Source organism: Anolis carolinensis, chromosome 6, assembly GCF_035594765.1.
Source record: "Anolis carolinensis isolate JA03-04 chromosome 6, rAnoCar3.1.pri, whole genome shotgun sequence".
In the NCBI taxonomy this organism is placed as follows: Eukaryota; Metazoa; Chordata; class Lepidosauria; order Squamata; family Dactyloidae; genus Anolis; species Anolis carolinensis.
In genome coordinates, this window is record NC_085846.1 from 103,801,829 (window position 1) to 103,815,246 (window position 13,418).

General features: G+C 40.5%; 1 protein-coding gene across 1 annotated transcript in view; it reads right to left on the reverse strand.

The window, feature by feature from the left end:
- The window catches only part of pard3 (par-3 family cell polarity regulator), a gene marked incomplete in the record, with an annotated part of 618,554 nt that extends 605,753 nt beyond the window's left edge, over positions 1-12,801 (reverse strand). Inside the window, 1 exon segment of the mRNA XM_062984552.1 lies at positions 12,256-12,801. Within this exon segment, the coding sequence (XP_062840622.1) occupies positions 12,256-12,375 (120 nt within the window).
- Positions 12,802-13,418: the final 617 nt, after the last annotated feature.

Consider the following 13,418-nt stretch of genomic DNA (forward strand, 5'->3'; position numbering starts at 1 on the left):
ATGATTGACTTAACATCAGGGGAAACCTTTACCTTTTACTAGAAAAAACTGTATAGTTTTAATACTTCAGGAGTGAGAAAATCTTTGACTAAAATCTTCTCTTCTCCATAGAGTAGACTCTCAGTTAACTGGAACTCAATCAACCAGAACTCCCAAGGGATCAAAGAATACTTTAAATTAAGTTTTCACTGAAAATGCACCCTAGTCTCTCCAAAACTCTGAACATATGTAACTGCTTGTCTTCCTCCCAGTGCCTCCAACCCACCCAAAGTCTTTTTTAATTTACTTAATTTATATTCCATCTTTCTCTAAACACAGAACCCAAGGAGGCTCTCAATATAGCTAAAAACAAGACTCAGTTAGAACAATGAATAATACAAAAATCTTTAAAAAAATTAAATAAGCAATCTTATTAAAAACATTACTTTCAAACAGTTTTGAAAGGCAGTTAAAATAAAGCAGCAACAATAAAAAATACAATACACAGCCAGTTACCACTCACAGGATTGAGTAAACACAAAATACAGAAATCAAAGATTTACAGCATTAGGGAAATAACAGTACCATCTTGTGCAAGTTTATTCAAAAGGAAACCTCTCTCTCAAATACACATATGTAGGACTTTTGCCAACAATCTGTACAGTACACCGAAACATCTTTCTCACATTTATGCTCCATCAATGTTTATGCTCTGTCAATGCCAGTGGTGCAGCGGGTTAAACTGCTGAGCTGCCGAACATGCTGACCAAAAGGTTGGCAGTTCAAATCAGGGTGAGCTCCCACTGTTAGCCCCAGCTTCTGCCAACCTAACAGTTTGAAAACATACAAATGTGATTAGATCAACAGGTACCATTTCTGCGGGAAGGTAACAGCACTCCATGCAGTCATGCTGGCCACATGACCTAGGAGGTGTCTACGGACAACGCTGGCTCTTTGGCTTAGAAATGGAGATAAGCACCAACCCCCAGAGTCAGATATATGACTAGACTTAATGTCAGGGGAAACCTTTATCTTTACCCAAATGTTTGGAGAATAACATGCATCATCTTTAAACACTTACAATGCTACCTATGGATGATGAGATCTGTAATATATATATATATATATATATATAGATAGATAGATAGATAGATATAGATATATAGATATATAGATATATATAAAAATAAAGGACACTAGGTTACTGAAGGCTGGAAAAAGCTTAGATTTCACTGTAATCCAGACAGTATCTGGTTCAAATCACTTTTCTCCCAGTATCAATGTTCCCATCTGTGACATGGAAATAATAACACTACCTATTTTGTAGTGTTGTTTTAAGGATTACTAAGATAATATATGTGAAGAGCTTTGTAGATTCTACAGTGGTTAAGTAATATTATTATTTCTCTCAAGCCCAGGCACAGATTAATTTGATACATTCATCGCAGATCCAGACTGATGCTTTCGGCACCAGTGAGTAAACTAACTTTCAGAGATTTTGCAATGCTCAATCCAGCCACAATCCAGGTGTGTGGTGGGAAGTAGATCAATTTGAGGCATTATATTTAAACCACCCACATCTTCCCACACATGGCACAGATCTGCTGATATGAGAAAAATAACATCAGCAAAAGATGCCTCTAGATCACAACTTAAGGGACAAATTGGTCTACAACTTCCAGAATCCTCAACCAGGATAGGACTAGAAGATCTGAGAGTTGTAGTCCAAAGAAGCAGCTTTTGTTCCGATCTCTGGAGGTTAAATCAGACAATTAATCCTTCTAATCACAGTACATTCAAAGGACTCAATCTTTCTCTGAGAATGGTAACTCTAGCCATGATTTATAAATGTTATACGATTTTTGATAAATTTCAATTGACACATGAATTTAGCATTTTTGTGGTTCTTATCCAGAACCAAAGCACAAAGGGCTTTACATTTTTTGAGCAGACACAATTCCCACAGAATCCAAAACCAGTTACGCAAGAAACAAGAGCAATGAGGTGAGCCAACAAGGATGAAATTCACAGGCTTAAAAACAGCCCTACTCAATTTGATGTCTTCAAGATCAATTGCACTGCAATTCCCAGAATTCCCCAGCTGAGTATAAATCCTAAAACCTCTGCTGTGAAAAGCAAAACACATTACAAAAAACCACAAACAATTAAGGAGCTTTTATCTGTTGACACAAGACACAACAAGACAAAATTTCTCTCCAAAAAAACCAAGGTGTGATGAGTTAAACAAAATATTGCATTGAGTAATGACTAAAAAGTAAATATAGCCGGCCCTCCATATCCACAGAATTGGAATCCATCCATGGCACCCACCAAGCATGGCCTGAAAATATTGAAGGCAGGAGGGAGAATCCCAAAAGCACAGCTTGAATTTGCTGTATGTCGAGCGATATGCTGATGGGTAAGCACAGTCTGCTGTAGCCTCCCACCATTTCTCAGGCTCTCTCTGGAATTCATTTGAGTTTTTTCGCCATTTTGCATAAAATACATCATTTTATTACACCTTATTATATAATGGGCCTTTAGCATCCACAGATTTTGGTATCCATATGGGGCTCAGGTAACAACCCCAGCAGACATCGAGGGTCAATTGTAAAGATGAATTCTGTTTACTTGTATAAATGCTGACCAGGAATGCCACTTCCATACCCCTGATGGAGTAGTGGGTTAAAGCCTTGTGACTTGAAGGTTGGGTTGCTGACCTGAAGGCTGCCACGTTCGAATCCAACCTGGGGAGAGCGCAGATGAGATCCCTTTATCAGCTCCAGCTCCATGAAGGGACATGAGAGAAGCCTCCCACATGGATGGTAAAAACATCAAAACATTCAGGCATCCCTTGGGCAACATCCTTGTTGGCCAATCATCTCACACCAGAAGCACCTTGCAGTTTCTCAAGTCGCTCCTGACACGGAAAAAAACTTCCATACTTCATCTTGAACATAAACTCTTTGTTACCATGAATGCAGGAAAAGAGAAACCAGCAGCATAAATATAATAAAATAATTCCAAACAGGCACTCATAGAAGAGGAGAGGGATTCATTGATAGCAAGAATACAAGCATAACTGTTAACAAAGTATCTGGCAAATAAGCTCATTTTTTCAAAGTCTTTCTATGGAATCCTAGTCTCACCACCATCACCACTATGCACACATAATTTTCTTTTGTCCAGTTCAGCTGGAATATTGGGCAAAGGGGTTGCTTTGTTGTTGTTGTTGTTTTTGCTGCAGCAGCATTGTCTTTGGGAAGATAGTGAAGGAGGACTACAGAAAACAGGCTTTCAGGTTTGGGTTGGAGCAGTTTGTCTGCAGTAAACAATGCAATAAAGCTTTGCCTGAGAAAAATGGGTTTTACTCTAGAGATCTGGTTGCAGCTGTTTGTACTTTTGTACAACAGATAAGGTAAACAGCTGCCTCCAGAATTACCTACTGACAAGGCCTGATTACCTACTCTGATAAACTATCCTGGCATATTGAAAAAGCATACATCTGTAAGTTTAATCCCCAAAATATAAATCATAAGAAAAGTGGAAATGATTGAAAGAAAAAAAAGGGAGGGGAATCCTAGGGTGCATTTGGGGAGATGCATTCAAATGGTCTCCAAAAGATTCAAAAATTTTTTGTTTATGCAAGGCTTACCTGACCCTACTGTTTCACCGCACATTTGTGTAATGTTAGTTATGAATAACATTTTATTAAATGTGTTGTACCCCTTTCTTTTTTGTGATGTAGGAACCTGTCCTTTCTTTTTTTTCCCAGGGTAGGAAAATTTCTGTTAAAGAGGTAATGCTCCACATCTATTTTGTTAGCTGTAATATATTTGGTGCATTCAGCTAAAAATATAGTATGCGTATGTGCCTTCAAATCACCTGTCATAATGTTTTCTTAAGCAAGGAATACTCAGGTGGTTTTGCCAATTCCTTCCTCTGAAATATAGCCTACAGCAAAGCTTTCCAAACATTTCATGTTGGTGACACAACTTTTTAGACATGCATCATTTCGCAATACAGTAATTCAATTTTACTAGCAAACTAGAGGCAAAACAAACCCCTTATAAGAAATTCACACATAGAATGTCATGAATTGTAATCACAAAATATTTGGAGACACAACATTTCTCATGAAAACCTTTCATTTATATTTTAATACATTATTTATTCCTTATTTCACATAGACTTGAAGGTTTCTCATTCATGTGACACCGACACACTACAGTCAACACACTAATGTGTTGCAGCACAGAGTTTGGAAAGCTCTGGCCTTCAGCATCTGGTATTATTTGGCAGTTGCCCATCCAAGTACTAATCAGAACTGACCCTGATTAGCTTCCAAGGTCAGACAGGATCTGGTGCTTTTAAGGTGTTTAAGTCCTCTAAATTATAACAGCTTCCACAATTCAAATTACTGTCAAACGAAATGTCATTCAACAACCAACAGTCATAGCTCTGAACAAAGTTGTACTAAAAGGACATCTTAGGGCTTATGACTATAGTTTTCTACTAACACCTTCTTGGATACCTAATTTTATTGCTCCACTCTGATTTTCTGCTCTACCTCAAAACACAGAAGAAAGGTTATCATCACCCATACAACTGAAATCTGTGAACACACATATACTGTATACAGAGAACCCATGAGCACCAAGTATGACTAAACTTAAAATTTCCACTTCTATGGGTCTGGATCTACAACTAGGGGTTAAAGGACCAGACATGATTCAAACTCTCCGTTATTATAAAGCACAATAGACAAAAGAGAAAAGGTACATTAAGTCATACATGCTTTCAAAACTCTTTTTTATACAGCAAGTTCTGTCTCTTACCATGTAATTAACTTTTCATTTTCCTAGCATAATTCCCCTCCAACAACAACAAAAGATGTCATTTGCATTAGAGTTGGCTTAATTTTGAACACCGCTTCCTATAAAGGTATTATCAGCACCTGTGAATTCAGCTTTGCTTTTTTATTTTGCAAAATAAGTCTCTGACAGATTGACATCATGAGAGTCTGTTTGTGAAAAGGGAAGGCCAAACTAGAATGATTTGCTACACCCCATGTGGCACATTCTTACAAAGCCAAACCTATTACTGGGGCATTTTATACTGCAATCCTATGCATTTTTACTAAGAGCTAAGCTCAGCTATGGTCAACAGGGCTTAATCCAAAATTACTATAAGATTAAAACATAAGGCTGCAATTCTATGCATGCTTAACCAGAAGGCAATCCTTTTGAAAAGTGTGAGCTACAGAAGTAGGGTATAAGTCATAAAAAACGAACAAAGTAAATACATTACAGTAAATATGCATAGGATTTATCCATTGCATCTCTTATTCACAGAGCACTTTCTTTGTTCCGGTCATACATTTTTTTAAAAAAACTTTAATGGGTTTGAAATATTATTATTTACATAATGCTTAGAGTGCATGCCATTTCAAAGAGTCATCTAAGGAGAAAGAAAATAGATGATTGCTAATAAAAGGATCCAATCTGTTTCAATGGAGTCATAAAGAGAAAAGAGCAAAGAGTGACAATGATGGGATATGCCTAATCATTGTTTTTCTCAGATGGAAAACTATCAACTGGTTTTATGGGGGAGTTTTATGGAAAAGATTTGGTCCCAAAGTAGATATCATATGAAGTAATTCCAGGGCAATAACAGCAAACTGTTTAAGGAATTTGAAGGCACATGTGAAAACAAAAGAAAAGCCAAGCATAATAAGCATATTCATATAAATAAGTAAATAAAATATACTACACTGCCAGCCATAAATACAGGACCACAATAAGCAAAACAATGACATGAAAAGCTTCCCATCCAGATACAAAGATTCAACTAAAATGTCAACAGGGAATTCAAAGTATCATTCGGCTGAAACAGTTAAACATGTTGCCAATGCTTTCATTTATGCTATAAGTTTTGGAAACAAGTTGATTTCATGATTTCTTCCATCTCATCTTCAAGAGACCATGCAAGATTTGGTAGGAAAAAATGTCATAGATATTTCAAAATCCAACAAATTCCCTTAAAGACAGTAAGACTCCATTCAAAATATTGCCCAAAATATATATACAGTATGTAGGTATTTCGAGAACTATTTATATAGGAGACTAGCTGTGCCCGGCCACGCGTTGCTGTGGCAAAGTGGTGGTGGTATTGGTTAAAAATTGTTGTGTAATTTTTATTTGACGTTATATTTTTTATTAATTTTATTGTAAGTTATCTTTTTATTATATTTTATTATTTTGTTGTATTATTTTTAGTTATTTTCTGTTGTTATAGTATTTTATTGTATTAATTTTTTAGTGTTTTTAATTACACTAAAAGAGCAAGTTGGAGGAGTTTAGCCTTCTAACTGGCAGCAATTGGATAAAAGCAATTATTCCTCTCTCTCTAATTAGAACTTTATTTTCCTTTTCTTTTTGTTGTATCAACCTAGAGGCGTGGATGATGGGTTGTGTTGTCAAATTTCAAGGTTGGGGGGCCTGTAGTTTTGTTGTTTTGTGGGTCGCCGTGATGCCATCACTCTTTTATATATATAGATGTTTCAGCACTCTCTGTTTAAAGATTGCTGTACTTTTTCATCTAATTTCATCAAAGCCACTCATGGAATTTAAGCATTCAGAGAGGACCACACTGAAAAGTCTGTACTATTTTGGGCCCCTTCCACACAACTGAATAAAATCCCACTTTGAACTGGGATATATGGCAGTGTGGACTCAAATAAACCAGTTCAAAGCAGACATTGTGTGTTATTCTGTCTTGATATTCTGGGTTATATGGCGGTGAGCAAGGGCCCTCTGAGTATTAGTTACAGAAAGGCACTGTCCACATTGCATTGCCATGACAAGTACAAAGTTGACAGGTCAAGAAAAGGGCAATATTTCTCTCTAAAACAGAAAAAACTCTTCTGCACAGTAAATTTTTAGACAAATCCTGCTAGATTAGACTAAAGGGCTATCGTTCCATATTCAATTCAGGCAATGGCCAATAAATGTATTACTTCTATTAGAAAAAGAGATTCCACCTAAATATTAGAAAGATCTTCCTGATGGTAAGAGCTGTGTGACAGTGAAATATGTCTGTCTCTGGAGTCTACTTCTTTGGAGGCTTTTAAACAGAGGCTGGATGGCCATCTAACAGGAGTTGTTAGATGTATTCCTGCATGGCCAGGGGGTTGAACTAGATCAGTGGTTCTCAACCTGTGGGACCCCCAATGTTTTGGCCGTCAACTCCCAGAAATCATAACAGCTGGTAAAATGGCTTGGATTTCCTGAAATTGTAGCGCAAAACACTTTGTGACCCACAGGTTGAGAACCACAGGACTAGATGGTTTCTCCCAACTCTGTGATTTTAGTTACATTTAGATACATTCCAAGTACAATATTAATTTTCAGTTACCTCAGTGTTGGTAGCCATTGAGGAATTCCATTACTGAATCGTGTGCGGTGCCAGGAACTCTTGGGAGCAGAAACAGTACTTGTAGTTTGAATGAGTCTTGTTTCTAAAAGAGCACCAGGTTTTCTGCAGCTGGACAGCAGATGTGATTGCATGAAACATGGCTTGAGAGACTCCCTGTTGTTTTAGAATTAAAAACTGGGAAATACTTAGCTTCTCCATCTGGGATAGAAGTTTAAGTTTTCATATACTTGCTGCCTGAGCCTAGACATGCCCAATCAGAAGCAAACTGGCATAAGATTCTGTTGGGCCTATATTCCCATTATATCTCCTTGTAGTTTGGCAGTCCAATTTGGTTATTGCTACTGGAAGTGGTTAACCAATGGAGCCCTTGATCGAAAGGCAAAAATCATGACTTAACATGGCTGATGTAACCATGGGGAACATATACCACCAAACAAAGGTTCTCAACTGATAAAAGGAGACTGCTATCTATAGAATCCCCAAAAGTTGTCTTTTCCTGTAAAATGAAAACACAAGGATGCAGAATGAAAAGAACTAGAGCCTCAAGCTTGTTTTCTTGGAGGTTCACAGATTACAATTACAGTTGCTACATCAGGGAAATCCAGGCCTTAAATTTTAAGGACTAAAACCTGGGAGGTAGAGATACCCCCTGCTGAAGTCATTAAGTACATATATTAAGTATCATGCACATTTGCTCAGCACATGTAATTCAAATAATAAACACCAAGTCTAGCAAAGGTGAAAATACTTCCCTGGTTGGAAGTTAAGTTACAAAGCTCTGCACTGAGCACAATAAAACAAACCACTTTTCAAGTTCTGTTTTCAACACCTTTGAAATGCTTTCAAACCTACCAAAATGACGTTCAACAAAGGAAGTTGTCTATGCTCTGCTTTACACAGCAAGCACAGTACAATCCCCACATCTATAGAGAATACCTTCTGGATTTCATGTGGATATATGAAACTACAGATAATAGCAAACCTTGTTACTTTCAATGGGATGAACGATGGAGTTACTCAAGAAGAAAGTACAGCTTGTACAGGTCTTAAGTAAGTAAGTGAAACTATGGACAAGTGAAAACACATATTCTGATTCCACAGGTCATACTAATGTAATCTATAGTAGCCAATCTGAAAACTCCAGCTGGAACAGAAGTCAACAAAAGATACAGTAAAGTCTCACTTATCCAAGCTAAACGGGTCGGCAGAAGCTTGGATAAGCGAATATCTTGGATAATAAGGAGGGATTAAGGAAAAGCCTATTAAACATCAAATTAGGTTATGATTTTACAAATTAAGCACCAAAACATCATGTCATACAACACATTTGACAAAAAAAGTGGTTCAAGACGCAGTAATGTTATGTTGTAATTACTGTATTTACAAATTTAGCACCAAAATATCACAATATATTGAAAACATTGACTACAAAAATGGCTTGGATAATCCAGAAACTTGGATAAGTGAGACTCTACTGTATATGCAATTTTCAATAAAATTTATTTATTTTTCCCTTCTTGCTCTAAGGATTTGAGAGGTCCTGAGATCATGGAACCTGATGTAAAACATAGCCACAGTGCATCACAATTAAATTGTAGTAGTTGCTGTTTCAAAAAGGCACAGTTTTAAGCAGCGAGTTCCTAACATACACAATAGCTACAGGTCTCCAGCCTACTTCACATGTGATGTAGTTTCTCCAAGGTACCTAAGCAACCATCTAGCAACCCTACTGCTGATCCCAAAGAGAAATCCCATTGTGTAAGGACAACATCTCACATCTAGCTGAAATAATGCATGTTGAAATACTATATAAGCAACCTTATTCTCTTTGCTCTGACTGGTGGTTTTGCAGGCAACATGCTGTCTCTACCAGCATCTCTCCTATGACTCACAACCCCGTGAGCTCACCTACTGCTGGAGACCAATAAAATAATCACAGCATAGAATTTTCTTACACTTTGAGTGGGATGAGAGGGGGTCAAGATATCAACAAGAGAAATTGGACATTTTTACTCAGTATAGGTGGCTGGTGGATTCTGGGCACTGAAGTCCAATCAAATAATAATCACCAGTTCAAAAAAAAATGAGTATCCTTCTTAGAAGTCTAAACACTTCAAAAATATCTACTTCATGTGACATAAAAAAGTTTGGTTCTTTGATTAATAGGTGAACCTTTAAGTTGTAGTTCTGTTTTCCCCATAGCTCTGGTCTATCAAAAATGCAAGGGGCCATAGGACAAGATGCATCTGTCTTCTCCCCCTAGATCAAGCATGGTTTTGTATTTTCAATGTCTAATTTGCAAACAGAATAGGAATTTAATTGAACAGACATCCATCTAAATCACGACCAGCGGTCTTGTTCCCAATCCCACATCCTAAATATTCACCAGAGGTGCACAATGGAGGGTCTAGATCTCTTCAAAGAAAGCCTGTGATCAAATTACCACCAAAAAGGAAAGGTATAGGGTTAAAGAGCCTGTGTCCATGGAAGGTACATCCTGGACAGACCATAGTTAACTGAAACAATGAATACGATCACACACAATTAAGACATCTGACTTCCAATAACAGTAGACCTACACTGGGAGAAAATGAAAGGACAATGTGTTGTCAAAGGCTTTCATGGCCAGAATCACTGGATTGCAGTGAGTTTTCCAGGCTGTATGGCCATGTTTTGCGAAATGTCAGGAGATAATACTTCTGGAACATGGCCATACAGCTGGAAAACTCACAGCAACCTAATGAAAGAACATTTCTCCAGAAATTTGCTATGTCTTCACATGGAACTCTATGGCATCTTCCACTGGAGGATCTGGCAAATTCCTGGAGGCATGTGAAATAATGGACTTGGGTTCAGCCATTATGGGAGGTCTTACTGTACAATGCTTTGATGCTGAAAAAGGACTGAGTTTACTGCAGAAATAGACACTCAATGTTTGTGTACATGCTTATATTGTTCCAAAGCTGAAGAATAATAATTATATGTTTCCTCTCCAAATTGGGCCTGTGTCAGATACATTTATGCACTGTGGGGAGAGAAGTGGTGACTGTACACAAAGCCAAGAATGATGCAAGCAAAGTAGGAGAGCAAGTTAGTGTGTAACAGATTAGATTCTCAGGAAGGACACATCAGCCACAGTTCCAGCTAAAATGTAACAATGGTTTGAATCCCCTTTCTAGAAACAAGACAAATATGTCTCCTCTACACCGAGAGAGTATTTTTCTGGAAATGCAGAGGGTCTGTATTACCCCGGAGCGTCCAAACTAGGCACAACCACAAGTTACAGCAAAAGCAGTTTCTTTTTCAATAAAGGAGCTTTTTTCAAAACAAGAGGACAAGCCATTCTGGTCTAACCCGTAGGTTTGTGAAAGGAGTGTATTTTTCAGCTTGAAAAGAGGCAGAAGTCCAGGAGAGCACATGCTTGAGCAGCGTAAGAACTCCACTCCCAGGCAGGGGACTCCATGATTTCTTGTTTAGTGTTTCCTTCCCTCGGCCCCTCCCTCCCTGCTTCTCTCGGGCCTGGACTGGCTGGAAAGCCTGGGGCTGGATTTCAAGCCTTTGGCAGAAACCACAGCTCATGGAGAGAGAGGGGGAAAGGGAGAGGAGGAGAAACTTGTCCCATGGCAGGCTGGCAGGGAGGGACAAGCAAAGGAAGAAAGGAAGAGAAAAAGAAAGCTCTCTCATTGGGAACAAAACCTTCGCCAATGTAACAACTAAAAAGCACAACTCTGTGCAACAATTGCAACAAGTCAGGAGGTTTTCCACATAAAGATCTAAAGGAGTTGTATCACCTCCAACAACCCTTTCAAAATTTAGGGCAAGGGACCAGGGCTGTAGCCAAGTGGGGGTAAGAATTCAGACCCTCCCCCCTGAAAAATTTCAGGTTTTTAGAAAACAAACTGGTTTACTCATGAATTTTAACTGGTTAACCAAATCCCCATGAGTGCCCACTGTAATGTATCTGTCTTGAGAGTCCACTGGAGCCTGATTTCTACATTATTTTACGTTATGGAACTACTAAAAATAAAGTTTCAATCCCCCCTTAAAAAAATTCTGGTTTTGGCCCTACAAAGGACATAATTTGCATTTTTTTCCTGGATCCTCTCACATGATGTCCCAGTTCTGTGTAAATACTGCTTTATCCATGTGGGATATCTAATACCCACTGGCAGCAAAATAAACAACACTTGGTTTGGAGGTGCTGCCACATTTCTGTTCCTTCTCTCTTTTATTCCCCTCCCCATTTTGATGCTACTTCTTGGGAAGGGAGCAAAAGGTCCACGTTGTCCTGATGTGACGCCTTGCAAAGAGCCAAAGCTTCGGGGGAAGGAAGGGGAGATCTCGGGGTGGAAGGGTTCTTCTTCTTCTTCCTCCTCCAGGAAGAAATGCCTGCTCTCCTAAGGGACACCGTTTGCTGCCCAAAGAGCGGCGGGAGAAGCAACAACAAAGAGTCCAGTCCACGAAGGCAACACACAGGCACCTCACGACGCCAGATTCCTCCCAAAACAAGACCGGGAAGGCGGGGAAAATCTCAGCTCGGGGTGGGAAGAGGAAGAGGGGAAGCCATATTCCCGTAGAGCAAAAAAATGTAAGGAAAGTCATAAAATGGGAACGAAAAAAAGTTTCACATGCCAAGTCGAGAGGCCGACTCTCTCCTCCTCCACGTTGCCAGGGCCAAACCTGAGGCTACAACTCCCGAACGGAGTAAAAACGGGTCCTTCCACGCCTCTCCTTTCGCCTCCTCTTGCCCTCCTTCCTCTCTGGGCAACCTTTCCAAAGCCAGGAAGCGCCATATTGATCCCTCAACTACGTTCTCTATACACTCCCGCAAAGACTCACCTTGGCCACGGCCTTCCTGTACCTGGTCACGGCTTGCTCGATGAGGCTGCCCACTTGGAGGTTCCCGTCGCCGCAAGGCACGACCACCCGGGTCCGGCCGAAGCAGACGGTGACTTTCATCCTCCCCAAGAGAAGAGGGCGAGGAAAAGGAAGAGCGGGATTCCACGCGCGCCCAGCCGAGCCGAGCGGGTCGAGTCCCGCCAAGGGGCGACTCCGTGGATGCTTCACATGCTGTGGGCCGAGAGGAGGAGGAGGAGGAGGAGGAGGCTCTGCTCGCTGGCTTGCCCGCCCCGCTGCTTGGCTGCCTTCCTGCCCGCTGCCTCTGGCCACCTGTTCGGCGTCGCCTCGCCTTCCCTCCTCCTCCTCTTGCGCGCTTCCCGCCTCCCGCGTCCCTGCTTCTCACACAAACACACACACACACACACACTCTTCTCTTCGCCCGCCTCCCTAAGGGAAAAGAAAGCGCTCCTTTGGAATATCTCTCCCCTCTTTCTTTTGTTGTCACTCCGGACACGGGCACACTTGGGCCCTCCCTCTGGGTGTTTTGGACTCCAACTCCCACCATGCCTGACAGCCTCAGGCCCTTTCCTTTTCCCCCTCAGCCGCTTAAGCGGCTGAGGGGGAAAAGGAAAGGGTCTGAGGCTGTCAGGCATGGTGGGAGTTGGAGTCCAAAACACCCAGAGGGAGGGCCCAAGTTTACCCAACCAAACTAAACTCTTTAAACTACTGGGTTGCTGTGAGTTTCTCGGGCTCTGTGGCCATGTTCTAAAAGCATTCTCTCCTCACGTTTCGTCCACATCCTCAGAGGTTGCGAGGTCTGTCGGAAACTACCCAAGTGAGGTTTATATATCTCTGGAAGGTCCAGGGTGGGAGGGAGAAAGAAAGAAAAACAACTCTTCTCTGTTCGAGGCCAGTGTGAATGTTGCCCATTGGCCGCCCTTGATTAGCACTGAATGGCCTTGCATTTTCAAAGCCTGGCTGCTTCCTGCCTGGGGGAATCCTTTGTTGGGAGGTTTTAGCTGGCCCTATGTTTGCTACTAAATTCGCTAGCACCTCCCAACAGAGGATTCCCCCCAAGCATTAAGCAGCCAGGCTTTGAAGGTACAAGGCCATTCAATGCTAGTCAAGGTGGCCCATGGCAACATTCACACTTACCTCCAAGA